Source organism: Osmerus eperlanus, chromosome 8 (genome assembly GCF_963692335.1).
Source record: "Osmerus eperlanus chromosome 8, fOsmEpe2.1, whole genome shotgun sequence".
NCBI lineage: Eukaryota > Metazoa > Chordata > Actinopteri > Osmeriformes > Osmeridae > Osmerus > Osmerus eperlanus.
This window is the reverse complement of record NC_085025.1, coordinates 7,651,209-7,670,345: the sequence shown is the minus strand read 5'-3', so window position 1 is coordinate 7,670,345 and position 19,137 is coordinate 7,651,209. Positions and strand designations below refer to the sequence as shown.

General features: G+C 46.0%; 1 protein-coding gene across 7 annotated transcripts; it reads left to right on the top strand.

Moving 5' to 3' along the window:
- armc2 (armadillo repeat containing 2) lies at positions 1-17,555 on the top strand. 7 transcript variants are annotated; one of them, XR_009930893.1, is made up of 19 exons: positions 1,693-1,998; positions 2,695-3,007; positions 3,250-3,322; positions 3,829-4,003; positions 4,629-4,785; positions 7,087-7,160; positions 8,052-8,159; positions 9,133-9,317; positions 9,526-9,628; positions 9,715-9,938; positions 11,925-12,070; positions 12,412-12,511; positions 13,042-13,390; positions 15,046-15,168; positions 15,310-15,423; positions 15,533-15,665; positions 16,172-16,341; positions 16,532-16,981; positions 17,056-17,555. XR_009930893.1 is itself a non-coding variant. In XM_062466993.1 (18 exons), the coding sequence occupies exons 2-18, from the start codon at positions 2,790-2,792 to the stop codon at positions 16,657-16,659; spliced, it is 2,580 nt and encodes an 859-aa protein (XP_062322977.1). In that variant the 5' UTR covers positions 1-467; positions 2,668-2,789; the 3' UTR covers positions 16,660-17,555. The 7 variants fall into 7 exon arrangements, 5 of the variants coding, with proteins under 5 accessions (XP_062322977.1, XP_062322980.1, XP_062322979.1 ...); XR_009930894.1 differs by having other exon boundaries at positions 16,532-17,055; positions 17,114-17,555; XM_062466993.1 differs by lacking the exon at positions 1,693-1,998 and adding an exon at positions 1-467 and having other exon boundaries at positions 2,668-3,007; positions 16,532-17,555.
- The last annotated feature ends 1,582 nt before the right edge of the window (positions 17,556-19,137 follow it).

The following is a 19,137-nucleotide window of genomic DNA, read 5'->3' as shown; positions in this document are numbered from 1 at the left end:
GTTGGCGGGGGGCGAATAGGTTTCCGAGTGGACGAATGTGCAAAACCAGACCGACCTGATCCTTGGTGAGAGATCGACCCATCTCCATGGGTTAAACTGACCCAGCACGAAGCGTGAGTTGACTCAGAGTACGCTTGCTGTACTGACCGTGTCTATGAGTCTATCCTGAGTTAGTTTATCAATACTGATAGAAGTCTACTAGTCTACCTGCTTATTGCCTTCACATTTATGTATGCTTTCTACTACTAGAGGATAGCTGTTACTGGGAACGGAGACTTTACGGTGAAATTAAGTGGACAGATGAACTAAAGCTGGAGGTCTTTCCTCCAGTACGGCTGTGTTGGGGGGCAGGGGGCGACTGGGTATTGGTTTAACATGGAGAAGCAGGAATGCAGTGTGGAAGCCCTGCATCCTCCTACGGAGCAGTGTTTCAAAGCGAAACTTTGGGTGAAGAAGACATGTCGTAAGTCCCCCCGCCATTTTGTGCCTCCTCTTGTTTATATTAAACAATGTCACAAACCACAAAATGGCAGACAATATTTTCCCGCTAGATCAGCCGTTACAATTGTTGAAAGGTTCATTTTTTGCTGATAAAAAATCAGATCAATTCACCTCTTAAATGGTCCGCAATGGTGGCACATATGTTTTTACAGGCTTTGAAATCTAATATGAAGGACTTTTTCACTATTTTGCAGTCTTTATTTAGCATCATTTCCCAAGTGTATCCCAAGCATGCCATTTAACTGCATGCATCTGTAAATCCTAATAAAGAACACCACTGTATATGCATTTTGTCGTCATTGCTGCTCACTGCTTAAATACTGCACAGGTACCAAATCTTTGATGATACAGCATTCGTATTTTCCATGAAGTCTCAATACTGTGCTAAGTATTATTTTTTTTATTAAACTAAAAAAGAACTACTGATTTAACTGCACAGAGAATGTGCACAAATGTGTACTTTTAAAAAGACTGAAGGGGAAGAGGTGGAGATTTAGAAACTGCATCCTTTTCACCTGACCCTAACCATGACAACCAACAATGGAAAAACAACAGATAGCTCATGAAAGTATGTCCTCCACAGGGGTGCACTGAACGCCACAAATCTGGAGAGGTTATATAGGATTGTAAATAAATGTAAATAATCCAAATCTGTGCTCGGTCTGTGTCTTTGATAAATGACAACCATTTTTGTGTGTATTGTGTGAGTGTCTGTCTGGTTGAATATACAGTTTCCTATATTTTCTGTCTCCAGTTGAGTCATGCTACAGTAACAGTGTTTTAGTGCTTAATTATGAGCTTAAGTGTCAGAGGTGGCTTTATAGCTGGGAGAACAGAGAGAGTGATTTATGGTGTCTGACACATTAATGCTGATTTTTCATTTAGCCAGGGGTATAAATCAGGAATTAGAGCACTAACGGCTGATCAACTGAAGGACAGAGTGCAGTCTCAGCTAAATAAATAAATAAATGGCTATTTTTATTATTGTTAACCAATCTCAAATATTGTATTAAATTAAAACCTCTGTGACCAGATAGAACTGGTCTGGGATTTGAAAGACATGAACCGAGTCCAGAAGTGAGATTGGTCATGGTCAGGCACATGGGTTAAATAGTACAAAAAAGACCATACTAGCCTACATACTGCTGATTTTACGAATGCATTTTATGTATGCATTAAGATCCCGTTAATCCTACATGATCAAAACCAGGAGATTCTGCAGAAAGATTCAAGGCGAAAAGATACCCGCCCTTATTTTGACCCGTATTTTCTCTGTCATGGCCCATGATGAGACAGGACCGATGCACGAAGTGCGCGTGAATACATGTATCGCTCGTGCCTGTAGGGCTCGTGCCCCAATCATTCATTTTCTGCAACAGGCTAACGAGGCTATGCTAACTCAAAGTCACTGGCAACCACAACCTTACCTGTGTCCATAGGGTTTTTTGATTTCTACTCTTAGTGACTGGCTCCTGGAATAACGGTCACCAAGCAGTGGTAAGTTTACTTTCAGAATAAATTATTCGGCATTCTGTTTGTACAGCAGTAGTAGGAATAGATAATCATCTCGTTCAATAAGGTATTAACTAAGCTAAGAACATACTGCTACAGAAGTAGCCTACAGTACTGTACTGTACTGTCAGCTAACGTTAGCTAGTGTGTTCTAAGACAGTCTTCTAAGTCTCCCAACTCTATGAATGCATACATGTTGAGCTCTCTTTATCGGGTTGACAGTTGAAACTAACTGGTCATTAAATAGTCAATAATGTAACGTTCCCGGCGTATTTGTCTGTATGCTTAGTTTGCGTGACTTTTCGAGCCTCTCTGGTTTGTTGTCAAAGCTAACAGGGTTACCTTCCACCGCTGCACTTGGTTACCATAGTGACCTGAGCGTGAACGCGCAGGCTTTCTCATTCACAGCAAGCCACCCATATTATAGCGTTGAAGAGAAGTTTGAAAACTTGTCAACAGAGTGAGGCTTTCACAAACTATATCCCTCCTTTCGCTCTCACTTTGCCATAGTAGTTTTTTTGCATTTCTTAGTGTATATGAAATTGTTATGCATTATTGCCATGCAAACTTTTTCCTTGTTCCTACTGGAAAAATAAAGTAAATGTACGATACATATTCTACAAATTCAGTTTTATTCTATTCTATATGCACAAGTTAATGCTGTGTCTTCCTAATCCTCAGTGACGGAATGCCAGGACAACCCTCAACTATGAACCAGCTCCTGTAAAAGTCATTTCCTTCATAAACCACTTGGTCTTGTTACAAACCATAACAAAATGTCCTCTCTGGATCGGAAGCGTGATAAATCCAAACCGTTCACCCTGACTCCCAGCACCCAGAGGAAGACCAGCGCAGAGATTGTCAACGAAGCTCGTCAGTCGCTGCGGACCCTACGCACACAGCGACCTTTTACCCCCAGAGAGAACCACAGGCAGCTGTTTGGGAATAGCTCAACCCGCGCCCTCCATGAGGGGCGACCTCCGTCCGCGTTCAGGTCAGATCTCAAATCTTCCCCATCCTGGCTCCATGTGTCAATCCTTTCCTTGTCTTCTCTTAGGACCGAGGTTGTGTTTCAACAGTGTCTGTGGGAGTCCTTCCATTTGAATGTAAAAAAAAATGGTTTCACAAATAAGATCTGAGTTGATTTGAATGATATGTGTAGGGGTTCGTTCTTATGTAAGTCATGTTCTTATGCAGCCCAACCAATGAAGATGTTTCCCTTTTGTGCTTCTGCAGCCTCCACTCTCGGAACTTTGACTCTCCAGAATCCAGGCCAGGTTCCGGAAATCGCCTCTCTCCACTAAATCATGCAAGTTTAAAGTCTTACTTTCCGACAAACACAATACATTTCTACATTTCATTCTTGTTATATTGTAAAAGTAACATGGTATTTATTACAAGGCCTAGATCTAAGTTAGGGTACAAATTAGTGTAAGTTACCTTACTCCTTTGTGAACAAAAAAACAGAGATGCTGGCCTTACATTTAGTCATTTAGCAGACGCTCTTATCCAGAGCGACTTACAGTGAGTACAGGGACATTCTCCCGAGGCAAGTACATTTTTACATTTAGTCATTTAGCAGACGCTCTTATCCAGAGCGACTTACAGTAAGTACAGGGACATTCCCCCGAGGCAAGTAGGGTGAAGTGCCTTGCCCAAGGACACAACATCATTTGGCACGGCCGTGAATCGAACTGGCAACCTTCAGATTACTAGCCCGATTCCCTAACCGCTCAGCCACCTGACTCGCCTTCAATTAGTTTGATCTTTTTTCAGTGTCCTCCTGTATTTATTCTTCTTTCAATGTGTTTGCAGAAGCCCAGGTTGCCTGTGGGGCCAGATGAGGAGCCCGTCATCCCCAAGACTCTCCCCAGACCCCCCTCCAACCCTCTGGAGCTGAGGGAAGGTGGGGGGTGGACAGGGGGGAGGGCTCGCATCCTCAGAGCTGGGTCTCTGACCACACTGCCTCCTGTGTCAAGGCCAAGAGAGAGTAGGTGGCCTGGGTGGTGTGTGGAAGTGCGTATGGTGTGTGTTGGGGGGAGGGCGGGGGTTAAACAAGGGAGGAAGATTGACAGAGACAGACAGACAAAGGGGATGGAGTGAAAGACAGTGATGGTGTATGTGAGTATCTGAGTGTTTTGCGTTGGCAGAGTTAAGCATTTCACTGCACATTGTACTTGGTATGATTGAGTATTTGACGAATTTACTTTGATAGTCAAAAAGTATGGGAAGACAAAACAAGAATGAGGGAATGGAGAGATGTGGTGGGTATATATGAGAACATTTTTTAGAGAAAGAACATTCAGAGGGAGAGAGAGACAGATGGTCTGTAGATGCTGCAACCAAAACATGAGCAGGTTATTATTGTAAGGAAACGTGTCACGGGCCACCAGTCATATTTAAACACCTGTGCAGACAGGGCTATGCAACTGACTTTTCTCCCTGAGGGAAATGAATGGAGTCATTGACAGACTGACATAATACCTGATTTACATTCTCTAGGGTGGTTTGGGTGGAAAACGTAATTTACCTCAGCTGTTTTGAATGGGAAATTAATCTGGCCCCCATCTCCTGTAACTCTGGTTCCTTTGCTGAGTTCTTTCTGCTCTGTGTAGTGAGGGAGACAGTAAACCCAGACTCCAGCCCAGAGCAGAAGGAGCTGTTAGCCAGGGGGAGGGACAGGAGACCCCCCAGGACTGAGTTCCCTGGGGGTCCAGAGAAGGATCAGATCAGCCCCCCCAGACCAGCCCTTCGCAGGACAAGCAGTGAAAGGTGAACCTGTCTCTCTCTCATTTTCTCTCCCTTTCTTGGGCTTAATCCTGCCTTTTACTTTTTTTTGCCAGTTCTGTCTGTCTGTCTCAGGGTGTCAGAGTCAAGGACATCCGCCACCCACTCTTTGTTGCCTCACTTTCTCGATTTTGTTTTTAACAAAATGCAGATTGAATCTGCAAGTATAATCAAGGTATTTTATCAGTTGTCTTTTAAGTAACTCGAAGTGTGTTGCTCGAGAAAGAGCTGTAGCAAATGTGCACAAGATCACACTTTGTCCGAGCTTACATGGCAACTTCAAGTTGCTGGAAGTGTACCTAACAACCAAACAGTATATATATATATAGATATATAAATATATCTATATATAGATATATCTATATATATCTATATATACACATATAACGGTACTCCATCTCCCTGAAATACTGCTTGAGTGCTGGTTTTCATGCTTTACTATCAGTCACCTCATCTCAGATGGACCACCCTCTCCACACTGACAATAACTCGTCTCCAGCCTCCAGCCCACCCATAGATCCTCAGCCTTCTTGCCATTGGCCAGTCAACCTCTTAGCCAAACCCATCGCCAAGGAAACAACCTCCATCCTTTACCACTTTCAGCTGTCGTCGTGGACACCTCCCAAATCCCGAGCTGTCAAAAACAGACTTTTTTTTCGCCAACCTCATCAGAGGTTGGGGCATAACTCAGGTAGCCCGGACGATGAGCTGTCGTTAAAATCCATCCATGTATTGATTGGCTGGACCAGCTTGGGGTGGGGGGGTGGGAAATGACCATAAAACACTTTTACAGGAAGTCCAGGCCAGTGGCTGTTGGCTACTGCCCTCTCTTACTGACACACTCTAATCCAGTTAGGAAAGGATAGATGTGAAATCACCATATCTGATTTCTCTGGAAAGTCCCTATGAATCTCTGTGCTGGCTTTGTGTTTTGAAGCAGACGGATGGTGTATGACCCCTTACTGGGCAGGAGCGGGGGGATCTCAGAGAGCTGCTGCACCTTTCACTCAGGTGTACTCTATATGTTTTTTTTAGAAGACAGGAGAACCTGCTACTACACACTTCTAACTGCTGCTAACCTTTTGACTCTACACTCGTATGCAGCTTGACCCATTACAGACAGACAGCCCGCCAGATTAATATAGAGAGTTGAAGGAGAGATGGGGAGAGAGAGAGGGAAGGGAGAGATTAGACATCTCCTGGTACTTTTTCTACGATAAGCCAGGGCTTTAAAGCTCCAAATGGCTCACTATTAAATTTAGGTACCCATCTGGGCAAGGCTGGCAGGCTGTCTGCTGTGCCTGCTGCTGCGGCTGCTGCCCACAGGGAGCGGGCAGATCCAAGACAGGGATGAGGTCATGTCTGGGAGAATGGACTATCTACACACAAAGCGCCCTTATTATCAGCCTCTTAATACCATCATACATACCCAAAGCTCTCTCTCTCACACACATTTAGAGGAACCTGGTCTAAATGTATTCTGTGAAGGTTCACTATTAGGACTCTGCCTTGTCCAAGCTCGACTTTTAAAACCACGTTGTGGAGATTAGCTTATATAGAAGTTTGTAACCAGCTTCAGATGGTTTCTAACAATAATGAATAGTTCCAGAATCCCTTTCTTAACTGGATGTACCCTATTTAGGTGAGGTAGTAGATCATCAGATAGAAATGAGGATGCAGCTTTCAGAAGTATGCTTATCACTGTTCCCCTCCCTCTTGTGCAATTTCATATAAAAACTCCTGTAAGAGACTGTGAGGTGCAGCCCAGGGTAATATTGACAGTGCCGGTGCTGGTGAGCTTGTGTGAGAACTCAGTGACAATGCACAAACGGCCTTACCAATGCTGGCCGCAGAACTTAGACCTCACTTCCTGACTGTTTCCTGACTGCACTCTGATAGGTGCTAACAAACACCCACATGCACACCAGAAGAGAGAGAAGAGAGACACACGCACAGGCACTGTGTGTGTGTACACAGAATGTGTAATAGGGTTCAGTGTGTGAACTCGGTTTCTGAACATGTGCTGCAATGGGGACACCTTGTGGCCTGTAAAGAACTGGACATGCTGCAGAGCTTCATTCAGTGGTTGTGCCTGCCAAAGGTTTAGCCGTTCTCACTCACCATGACCTGGAGGAAAGAGTTTTGGAAATGTTCAATTTGCATGTCGTGTACCCAGCTAACAAAATTGATTAGGATCCAGATCTAATCCAACAGCCCCACCACACACACACACACACCCAGGGGGAAATGTCTGTCTAACCAACTGCAGTTTGTGTTTGTGTGCAGTAGAATTAGATGTCCTCCCATTTGTGTCGTCTCATCCAACGCACCAGCCAAGCAGAGTGCATCAGCCAGAAAAGGTTTGTCACCAATGACACCAGTCCAACAAATATGGAAATATGGACATCTCTGACTTTATCGTTAAAGATTAAATGTATTTACTTTGATAACAGTTGAGGAACTTGATCTCACCCTAAACACACTCTAAAGGATGTTAGATAGCCATACCCAGGCGTCCACAGTGAACATGGTGTCTACACAAAGATCCACTTGTGTTATTGCTCAATCATAGATGCTGCCAACACAAACACCTGCCTCTCCTGGAAGCTGCAGGAGCCTTGACATGTGGCAGGCTCTGATCAGGGTGTTGTTGCTAGGGGCCTGACGCCCACTTCCAATATGCAGCCAGCCAATAGCTGAGTGAGCTGTTGACACCACTACTTCCTGTATCACTCCGGGAGATATTCAAATGATCGGTGAAGAGGCATGAGAACCCTAAAGACTCACATACAGCAATGCACAGATACAGTACACATAGAGATCCGTACACACACACACACATGCAGGCACACATGCACACACGCAAGTACACATACATGAACGGCACGCACACACACACAATCACACACACTTTTTTTGTATGTACGAACATACTCTTTCACACACAAAAATCAGGAAATAGATGCTAGCTCTGACCTTTTACACAGACTTCCAGCTTCCTGCCAAGTGTTTTATTTTGAGAATATGAACTTGTGAACCACACGCTCCGTGTCAGAATTTGAGGTGGTTATTGTCTAACTGTTTTTCTACCCCTTCCTCCCTCCCTCTCTCTCTCTCTCTCTCTCTCTCTCTCTCTCTCTCTCTCTCTCTCTCTCTCTCTCTCTCTCTCTTCTCTCTCTCTCTCTCTCTCTCCCTCTCTCTCTCTTCTCTCTTTTCCTCTCTCTGTCTCTCCCTGTCTCCACATCTCTCAGAGTTAAATCCTGGAGACAAAGCAGGGTGCCAGGTGGAGCTGGCGGATACCGTGGTCTGGGACAGCGACATAGCTCCTCTCCTTCTGAAGCTGGAGTGTGTTGCTGCAGGTAGAGTGTTTTTAAGCACATAGAGACCAATAAAGAGAGAGTACAGACAGATGTTAAACACATTGAAGCCAATGCAGGACTCTGGTTAGAGATGAATTGTAGATCTGCTTCAATGCACAAAGGATTGTGCTGAATGAAAAGTTCCATTCAAATGCTTTGATTATTTTATGGGAACTGGAGGGTTATTGTGAAAAAACAGCTCTGGTTTAGAATCATATGACTTTGTTATGGGGAAGTTTATCATATGATCTTCTTTTCACTGTTGGTTATGGTTGAAAATGTAATTTATGAGTGTTTGGATGCACGAACACAGACACACACACACACACAGATGAAACCATGCAGGGACATTTCAACTGTCGAAGAAATAGAAACAAAATAGTGCTGTGTTTGAGTCCCAACAAAGTCTAGCTAGTCACACACTGCAGTCTGACAACCACCAAATGAATTCCACGGCTTTAAATATTTTAGCACTCAACAAAGTTAATGGAAATTCATTTGAAAGATAAATATTAAATATTTATTGTACCAAGTGCCTTCAGACTCATGCATAAAACACCTTTCAGATTCTCTGGGAAATTGCAGTGTCTCGTCAAGTGAGCAGCCAACCTCTTTAAAGGGAAAGCCAAGCCTAGTTTTTTCTTTTTGAAGGAAAACATTTATCTTACCTCAAAAACACTTGGAACAGAGCCACACCCTGTTCTGTTCCCCCTAAGCCAGCTGTAAATCTGCCCATATGAATATATGTGTTGTTGTGTCATGATGGACTCTTGACCTTGACACGGAATCCAAAGGCCTGAACAAACCCAACTTAACTGGCTGTTAATCGTGCATATTCACTTAGTCCCTGACTGTATGTCTCCTCTGTTTAGTGTAGCCTATATATATAAGTCGGTAGGCTTAGTTCTAATACGGTGAGATTTGCCTACATTTGTATTTGTTAAAGCTAATATTTTTCTGATGATGTCTTAAGGTGGAGCTGAGGACTCTGTGGATAGCCTGTGTGACGTGTGCAACCGTCTCCATGGCGCCCTGGCGGAGCGAGGCATGCTGGGTCGGCATTGCAAGAGGAGGGCGGGACTACTCAGGGCACTGTTCCGCCTGATAGACCTCAACTCCGCCCAGCTCAATCTCCATCTTGTCAAACTGTGCATAGCTGTCAGTAGAGTGTGTGTGTGTTAGCGCGTGCATGCAAGTGTAAACATAAAGACTACAAACGACATCAATCCTTAAGTATGTTTGTTTCAAAAAATGATTGAGGATCTATTTACTATTTTCAGCATATAAAATAAAATACAATTATATTCCGAATATAAAAGACAATTTCTATTGACACATATAAATGCCTTTCTTTTTTTCTCTCTAGCTGAGTGTAAGTGGTAACAACCTGCTGAACATATGTAAACTCATGTTCAAGATCAGCCGGAGTGAGAGCAACGACACCTTCTTCCACAACAACTCCATCATTGGTACTGTGTGTGTGTGTATGTGTGTGTGTGTGTGTGTACACACCTGCCTCTGTGTGTGTAACACTATGCATACGTGTCGTCCCCAGACTCCCTGCTGTGTGTGCTACACAGTGAGGATGTGAGTGTGTCTGGCGAGGCTCTTCTCTACTGCGTTGGCACTCTGAAGTTCTTGTCTGGCAACAGCTCCCTTGCCAGGCTCCTATTGGTTAAGGACTGTATGGGTGTGGCCTCCCAGCTCATAAAGAAGCTCCACCCAGTTTCCCAGCCATGCCACTCCCAGCTGACAATGGCAGGACACATCCTGGTGCAGGTGAGGAGGGGAGGGGAATGGTTTGACCCATGAGTCACTGGTGGACCAAGGTGATGTTCTGGAGCAGGGTTAACTCACCATAGACCTGTGGACAGGAGCAACATGGCTGAACAGGAGAGGAGGGCAGGGCAGGGCAGGGAGAGTTCCAGCAAAGATGGCGATGGTAATGATGAGTCAGCGCTGTATCCATTCTGTCTGGTGGAGGAGCAGTTTAGGGTAAACCTTAGATCTGTGGGTATGAACACAGGGCAGAAGAGACCAATATAGTATATCTGTATGTCCCTCTATCTGTCTCTATCTACAGTACAGTATCTCTCTTATCTGTCTCTATCTACAGTACAACATCCCTCTATCTGTCTCTATCTACAGTACAGTATCTCTTATCTGTCTCTATCTACAGTACAGTATATCTCTATCTGTCTCTATCTACAGTACAGTATCTCTCTATCTGTCTCTATCTACAGTACAGTATCCATCTGTCTGTACCACAGTGCATCATCAGGTGTGTTTGTGTTGGGGGGGGGGGGGTGCATTAACCACACCACTGAGTCACTGGTGTGTTTATGTTTTCTAGGTAAGGCTGGAGTTGGGTAAACGGACCTCAGACCTTTACATAGGGGCAGCTTCCTTTGTCAGCATCCCAGTGAATGCCCTGAGCAATGTTATATGTAAACACATGACAGTCGTACAACAGGAGTATCTGATCCAGAGACAGCAAGCTTCCGGCCTGAGGCTGGACCATAGGTGGAGGAAACAAGGCAGGGTTAGGTGGAGCTGCCAGAGTCAGGAGACAAGGCAGGGTTAGGTGGAGCTGCCAGAGTCAGGAGACAAGGCAGGGTTAGGTGGAGCTGCCAGAGTCAGGAGACAAGGCAGGGTTAGGTGGAGCTGCCAGAGTCAGGAGACAAGGCAGGGTTAGGTGGAGCTGCCAGAGTCAGGAGACAAGGCAGGGTTAGGTGGAGCTGCCAGAGTCAGGAGACAAGGCAGGGTTAGGTGGAGCTGCCAGAGTCAGGAGACAAGGCAGGGTTAGGTGGAGCTGCCAGAGTCAGGAGACAAGGCAGGGTTAGGTGGAGCTGCCAGTCAGGAGACAAGGCAGGGTTAGGTGGAGCTGCCAGAGTCAGGAGACAAGGCAGGGTTAGGTGGAGCTGCCAGAGTCAGGAGACAAGGCAGGGTTAGGTGGAGCTGCCAGAGTCAGGAGACAAGGCAGGGTTAGGTGGAGCTGCCAGAGTCAGGAGACAAGGCAGGGTTAGGTGGAGCTGCCAGAGTCAGGAGACAAGGCAGGGTTAGGTGGAGCTGCCAGAGTCAGGAGACAAGGCAGGGTTAAGTGGAGCTGCCAGAGTCAGGAGACAAGGCAGGGTTAGGCTGGTGAGGAGAACACAGAGGAACTGAATGTGAAGGATTTCTTGCACCAGTCCAGAATCAGAGGGCGAGCGAGGGGAAACTTTAATTGGACTTTTCCTGCAACTAGAGAATATGTTATTGTTTCTGTCTGGTCCATGTTCTCTAGAGGTGGAACACGTTGTACTGGGGTCCAGGATCTGACGAGTGTTAACTATGTCAATCTGCTCAGGAAAACATCCTGGGGTAGCGCTGGGGTTGAAATCAAACGCTCCTCATTAGCTCGTTAGCAGAGGGAAATGAGCCTGATAGACTGTTCTGGCCTCCTTGTCTGTCTACTACTATAGCTGGCAAGGGCTCTGAGAATGTGTGTAGTATGTTGGTAGCGTGTGTATGTTTATCATAGTTTCCTCCATGATACGGTGTGATTTATAGCCTTTCTGAAAAGTTTCCTGTAAATCATCTTGGTCAGAGAAGGGCCATGTGTTGTGTAGAAACAGTGGGATTGTGTTCCGGACATGGCAGTAGTTTACACTACATTCCTACCACTCTCTCAACACACGCAATTACTTCTGCTCATCATGTATTTCTGCCTTTTCCCCTCTCCCTTTCTCTCTCTCTCGCTCTTCCCCTGACCTTTGACCTGTCCAGCTGACTGCAACCCTTAGGAACCTGGCTGATCTCTCAGATTCCCGCCCTCTCTTTATCAACCACGGCATCCTATCAGAGCTCTGCCTGGTGCTCCACTATCACCACGGAGACCAGGACATCTGCACCAACATTGCCAGAATATTCAGGTATTGAACACATCCATGCGCACATGCACACACAGACGTACTAGATATTCCAGATCATACAGTCTGTGTGTAGGGATGTGTACTGTATATATGTGCCAAATGACGTTATGTCCTTGGGGCAAGGCACTTCGCCCTACTTGCCTCGGGGGAATGTCCCTGTACTTACTGTAAGTCCCTCTGGATAGGCTGTGTGTGTGTGTGTGTGTGTGTGTGCGTGCGCGTGCGTGTGTGTGTGTGTGGAGATGGTCGACATACTCTGTGTGTGTGTGTGTGTGTTTAGAACGTCCAGAGACAGTACATGGTCAGTGGTCATCTGTGTCATTCTACTCTGTGTCCCCCAGTAAGCTGTCGTCCTACCGGGAGTGCTCCCTGGCCCTGGCCCAGACCCCCGCCTGCTACGACCTATTTATACTACTGCTGAGCAAACACCAGCGGAAACAGGTGTGTTCACTCACCCCCTCCAAGTGTCTGTGCGGGGTACAATTTGTAGTTAACCTGGGGAGCTTTATTCACTCTCTGTTTATAAAGCACCTCACCAAAGCGTGTTTACCTTAGGGCACAGTGTTTATGTACTCTCAAGTACTGTACGAGTGTATCTACAACAGTGTGTGTGTGTGTGTTTTGTGGTCTTCGTCAGGAAGGGTCGCACGTGAGGGGTGGGGGTGTGGGAGGTGGGGGTACTCTTTTTTCACTCAGGGAACAAACACACACACACTTATAAAGTTGACAAATGAACACACACACTGGATGCCATGTTGTTGACCGAGCACGCTGCAGGACAGCCTGTCCTCATAACTCCGTCAGACCATCACCCACCACACTTCAGTCTGACCACTCTCAAGCCAGGGAACTGTGTGTGTGTGTGTGTTTCTCTGACACGCACTTTACTGAGAAACAACCTGTAAACAAGGAGTTTTCTTTTCACAAACACACACACACACACTGACAGCCCCTCTCCCTGTCACCCTCAGGACATGGTGGTGCGCCTGCTCTTCATTCTGGGTAACCTGGCGTCCCGGAGCGAGGAGGCCAGGGAGCAGCTGTACCAGACCCCACAGTGTGTGGAGGTTCTCCTGGAACTCTACCACACCTACCAGGAGAGACGGGAAGCCCCCACCACCCTAGCCCAGACCAGGGACCCAACCAAGGGCCCTCACAAGCCCCCCACCCCCCGAGACCAAGCCAGGGACTCTGGAGCAGGGGGCCAGGATGTCCTGGTGAAGCTGGTGAGGGTGCTGGCTAACATGTCCATCCACTCAGCTGTGGGCCCAGCGCTGGCTGCCAGCACACCCTGTGTACAGCTGCTGCTAGACACACTGGGTAAGAGACACAGACTCACACACCATACATTTACATGTATGCATTTAGCAGACGCTTTTATCCAAAGCGACTTCCAAGAGAGAGCTTTACAAAAGAGCATAGGTCACTGATCATAACAACGAGATAGCCCCAAACATTGCGAGCAGTCAAAACATGAAGCATACATTGTGGAAAACCAAATAAGTGCCAAAGGGATGAACCATAAGAGCATGCAGTTAAACAAGTTGCAATTGAACAAGATGAAACTCCCCACAAGAGTGCAAGAGTGTACCTGTAGAAAAAACTATCAACAGTAAAATATTTCACAGCGAGTACAAGAATTTGAAACCGTTACAACTAACCAACAAGAGCAACAAGTCTCTCAATACGAGTCATTGTGCATAAGCCGTGAATGGTCAACATAGTTCAATCGGATACTGAGATAAAGTGGCTTATGCATACTGAATTGCCATTAGATGGACTTATAATAGTTAAATAAGTGAATGTATGTCAATGGGAGTCCTTGGCTTATCTGGCTTCTTGTGATTTCTGTACAGTACTTTGTACAGTAGGTGTTCCTGTCTCTGTCGAGAGGCCAGGATGTTCTGTTCAGTTTCACTGCCGTGTTCTCTCTCGCTCTTTTTTTTTGCTAAATATTGAAATGGGAAATTCTGAGTGTGCGTGTGTGTGAGTGTGTGAGTGTGCGTGTGTGTGTGCGTGTGTGTACACAGTCGGCTCTGGTGGATGTGAAACTGTTTCGCTTGTCAAGGTATGTGTTCTCTTATGATGCACACTTGGGCCTACAGGAGAGAGAGAGAGAGAGAGAGAGAGAGAGAGAGAGAGAGAGAGAGAGAGAGAGAGAGAGAGAGAGAGAGAGAGAGAGAGAGAGAGAGAGAGAGAGAGAGAGAGAGAGAGAGAGAGAGAGAGAGAGAGAGAGAGAGAGAGAGAGAGAGAGAGAGAGAGAGAGAGAGAGAGTCAAGTAGTAGATAGAGACAGAAAGAGAGAAAGCGGGTAGAAATAGAGGTAAAGAACATTAAGCTGGGAATGCACAATACCATCAAATATAATATGTGATAGAATATCAAAGGGCAGACAGAACTGTTTGAAGAACAAGAGAGATGATGTGAGTCTGGTGTGTGAGAAACATCAGACAGACAGACAGACAGAGGGCAGGTTCAGCAATATCCTGTTTTGATCAGAGTTTATCATGCAGCTTATCTGAATATAAAAGAGTGATAGAACGAAAGTGAGATTGATGTAAAGAGAGAGAGAGAGAAATTCTCCACCACACCAAAGGGCATTTCCAGTCAGTCCTAGAAACGAAAGCCATTCTCTGACGCAGGCTCCGCTAAGCAGCATGACCACAGGATCTGTGATTTACTGTGAAGCTTTGACGACATCTGGCAGCAGGCCCTGCCAGGCTGGTGTTCTCTTCTCAAGTATCCTAGATATCAGGGTCACGGCCGAACAGCCTGCAACACTCACCAAGACCACGTGAAGCTGTGTGAAGGTCCTTGGGTTTAGGGATGGACTGAAATCCTTTCTCTGGAAGTTTTCCTTGCAACTGTGTTTCAAGGCTAACGTTTTTTAGGGAGTAAATAATGACGTATTGTTTGTGTGTTTGTTTGTGCAATACGTGAATGTGTGTTTGTGTACGTGATGTGTGTGTGTGCCAGAGCTAGGGTGTTTACCGGAGAACGAGGAGCTCCTGGTAAACGTGGCGGCCACCATCAACAACCTGTCATACTACAAAGGAAGCAGCTCTGTGGTCCGAGCCAGACAACTGCCCATTGCCCAGAGTAAGACTGTGTGTGTGTTTGGGCGTGTGTGTGTGTGAAATGTGTGTTTGCTTTCGTACTAGTACAAGACTGGAGTCTTCTGGGTTGCTGCGGTAGTGTTCTCTGATTTGCTGGGTCTCCCTCTTCCCCACACCTCCACAGTGCTGTTGAAGCTGCTTCTCAGCTCCAGTATGGAAGCAGTCCTGGAGGCCACCCGTGTGTACGGAAACCTGTCCCAGTCCAGGGACGTCCGGGACTTCATCATGCAACACCAGGGTGTGTGTGTGTGTGTCTGCATGTCTGTTTGTGAGTTCAAATGTGTTTGTCGTGTCCTATTGCCACCCTCCCACAGTATGCACACAAAACCCTTCTCCTCTTCTCTCAGTGCACCTGTTTGTGCTGACTCTGCTGGACTCAAAGAGTCCTGATGTGTGTTTCTCTGCCTGCGGGGTGCTCATCAACCTGGCCCTGGACCCCCTCAGCAGAACCACACTGACGCAAGAGGGGGCTGCCACCAAGTAAGCCCCTCTCCCTGGCACTGAAACTGGCCCTGGGCTGCAGTCATCTGGGGCCATCTTCTGTTATTGTGTGTGTGTGTGTCAGGCTTATGGTGCTTCAGAAACTAGTTGGAGAAAGCTAGATAGAGAGTGGTTCATGGTGGAGGGGTCAGCTAGATAGACAGTGGTTCATGGTGGAGGGGTCAGCTAGATAGACAGTGGTTCATGGTGGAGGGGTCAGCTAGATAGACAGTGGTTCAGGGTGGAGAGGTGGAGGGGTCGAGCCCAGTCATGCGGGAGTAACAGCTGCAGCTACAGAGTTGTCAGATCTGCTCCCTTTGAGCCAGCGGATCAGTCAGGGGGAGCTAATACCCAACACACCACCGCTCATGTGAGGCTGTCTGCTGTCATGTGAATAAGGTGTGTGTGTGTGATCATGTGTGCGTGTGTGATTGTGCATGCATACTGTACATGCTCTTATGTTGGTACGTGTGTGTGTGTGTGTGCGCGTGCGTGCGTGCGTGCAGGCTGGCAGACTGTCTGAGGGACTTTGGGCCCGTTGACTGGCAGCTGGGGGGGCTGGTGTGTCAGACCCTGTGGAACCTACTGGAGGTGGGGGGGGCAAAGAGAGAGTCCCCCCAGACACTGGATGACCAGGAGAGAGGGGCCCTGCTGGACATCCTCAGTCTGTACCTCGGTAGGACCGCTCTGGTTACACACATACATATACACATGCTGTACAATGCAAGATGTCCTATCGAATACATGTAGGATATTTCTGATCGTTCTGTTCTTTGTTTTCATGTCTATTTTTTGGGGGGGGGAATTTGGGCTTGTCTCTATTTCTTTCTGTCACTCTTTCTTTCTCTTACTCTCTCTGTTCTCAGATGAAAGAGAGGCTCTGCAGTGGAACCCCAGTGACGATATGAGGGACTTTCACCGGGCATGCTGGGAGTTGGAGTTCCTGCCAGTGGCTCAGAGGCTGAGGAGCAGGATCCAGTCTGAGACTACCTGACTGGTTAAGGAACTGGCAGACTTGCTGTTGGCAGTGGCTTGCTTATTGATGGACTAGATGACTGGCTGTCTGGCTTACTAACTGACTGACTGATTGACTGGCTGGTTTATTAACAGAATGAGACTGAATCACTTACTGACTGGCTGACTGATTGATTGACTGACAGATTGACTGGCTGATGGACTGGGTAGCAGAGTGACTGGCAGGCTGACCAGTTAACGGATCGACTATCTGACTGGTTAGCTGACTGGCTAATCTTTTCAAGACCTGTTCCTAACTGTGTTGCCCTGTGTGCCTCTTTGCAGTGTGCATTCTCTGTAGTGTACTTCCTCTGTAGTCTACTTCCTCTGTAGTGTACTTCCTTTGTAGTGTACTTCCCCTAAAGTTTCCATGAAGGTACTTCCTCTGTAGAGTACTTCCTTTGTAGTGTACTTCTTCTAAAGTTTCCGTAAAGGTACTTCCTCTGTAGTGTACTTCCTCTAGAGTGTACTTCCTCTGTAGTGTACTTCCTCTAAAGTTTCTGTAAAGGTACTTCCTCTGTAGTGTATTATTTTTAACACACTACTTAACATGGCTGCATTTGGGAGGTAGGTCTGTCTATATATGGCTCCATGCACTTTAATCCTACATTCCCCAGAATCCTTTGATGAGAAGAGCTCTGAGCCTCCTGGGTATCTGTCACAAGCTGTTTGCACTTTGAAATTTGAAGCCGATAAAATCATTTCTATATTGAATGTGCGGTGTTGTATATGTTTGTTAGTGTGCCTTCATGATTATTTTACCAAAATATCAAAATTGAATCGCTGAAGATGGGATAATGTTTGTAATCTGGAGGTCAATTTCTCCTCTGTGGATAGTGGAACATCTACTGTACATAATAAACCACACAGTAAAAACACATTTGGGAGTTTTTTTAATTTTAAATCATTGTTGTTATAACACAGTTGGGCTAGGCAGTGCTTTTTTTAATTTTTCATAGTTACATAGAAGAAAGGACAGAGTTGTCACATTTGTTATAATCACATCAAATACAAAATCTGGGCACTTTTGTAATACACCCCACCTCTGCAAACCCTCCCTCGCACCCTCCCTCCTTCCATCCCTCAATAACCTCTTATGAGCTCAGAACAATCACAGGACAACAAGAGCATTTCTAAGCCAGTTAATAACAAAATATTATTTTGTCAATCATGAACTCTCAGCTTGGTGTGAACAAGCCTACAGGCTGACTGGGAGGTTCTTGTGAGCATCATCTTCTGGGATACCAGTGAAGTACTTGAATGAAGGGGGGTGAGGGGATGGGGGAGGCAGTTAAAGATAAAGGCCTTTCTGAGCTGGCAGAGATAAAGTGTTCTGCTGGTGATTGGTAAATATGAACCCAGGTACGACCTGATCTCAGTCACTGGAAAGCCCCAGAAAGTGACCACATCCAGAGGGAGAGCAGGTCGTTTCCTGGCAAAATGAAACAGAAACCAGAGGAAACGTCTAAAACACCCCCTCCTTCTCTTCTTTATCTCCCAGAAGGGACTGTAGCACTCCAGGGGGTTATCTCCACAACGAGAGATCAAATCTGACCATGACTGGACCAAACCAGGACAGACACTGAGGTTCTGTTTGGACAATGCATTTGAACACATGCTGGTATCTCAACCCTGAGATCTGTTCTAAATGGACGAGAGAGGCTCGTCTGTCAAATTGGAGCAGGAATCGGTGAGCACAGCAAGAACAGAGTCCCCTGAGGAAAGATGGAAAAGTCCTTATGCTGAGAGTAGCATCTAAAGATGAACCATTATTGCATGACAAGTGTGCAAAAAAATCTAGAATTGTTAAATGTCAGTTTTTGATCTGTAGCTGTGCAGCTTGACTGTGTGACCATCAGATGCCACTGGTTACAGGAGCTTGAGGGACAAATAGGCTTGTGTGTTAGGAAGATATGTGATACTGTATCTACTGGGACTGAACATGTTTTCCTCACTACATGGCTGTATAGTGGGCCTTCTGATGTCATAATAATGGGATCGCTTCAATGCAACAGCAGCAACACACTCTTCAGGAGAAAACTACAAATAACACACAAATAGAATAACATTAGTTAGTTTGTAATTTTATTTTCATATTCTTTTTCGTTTTTATATAAAAAGTGTCAGTAACTGACATCTGTCAGAAGGTTGATAAAACCTCCACTTTCTCTCATCACCACCTCCAAATAATGTACCATTCCTTAGTCCTCCACCTCCTCTTCTAGTCAAACAATAATCTATCTGTTTGACCGCCTCACCCCACCAGTAAGAAGAATGCAGTACTTTACAGGTTTTAGTAAACAGAACAGAAACAGGATGGTTTATTCCCCCATCCAAAACAAATAAAAAAAGCTGCTTTTGCACTGGTTAGGCCCCCGGGAGGGAACAAGCTCAGCTGCAACCGTCTACGGTCGACTGGGAATCAACCGCATTCGGTCCAGTGTGGACCGCCCCTGCC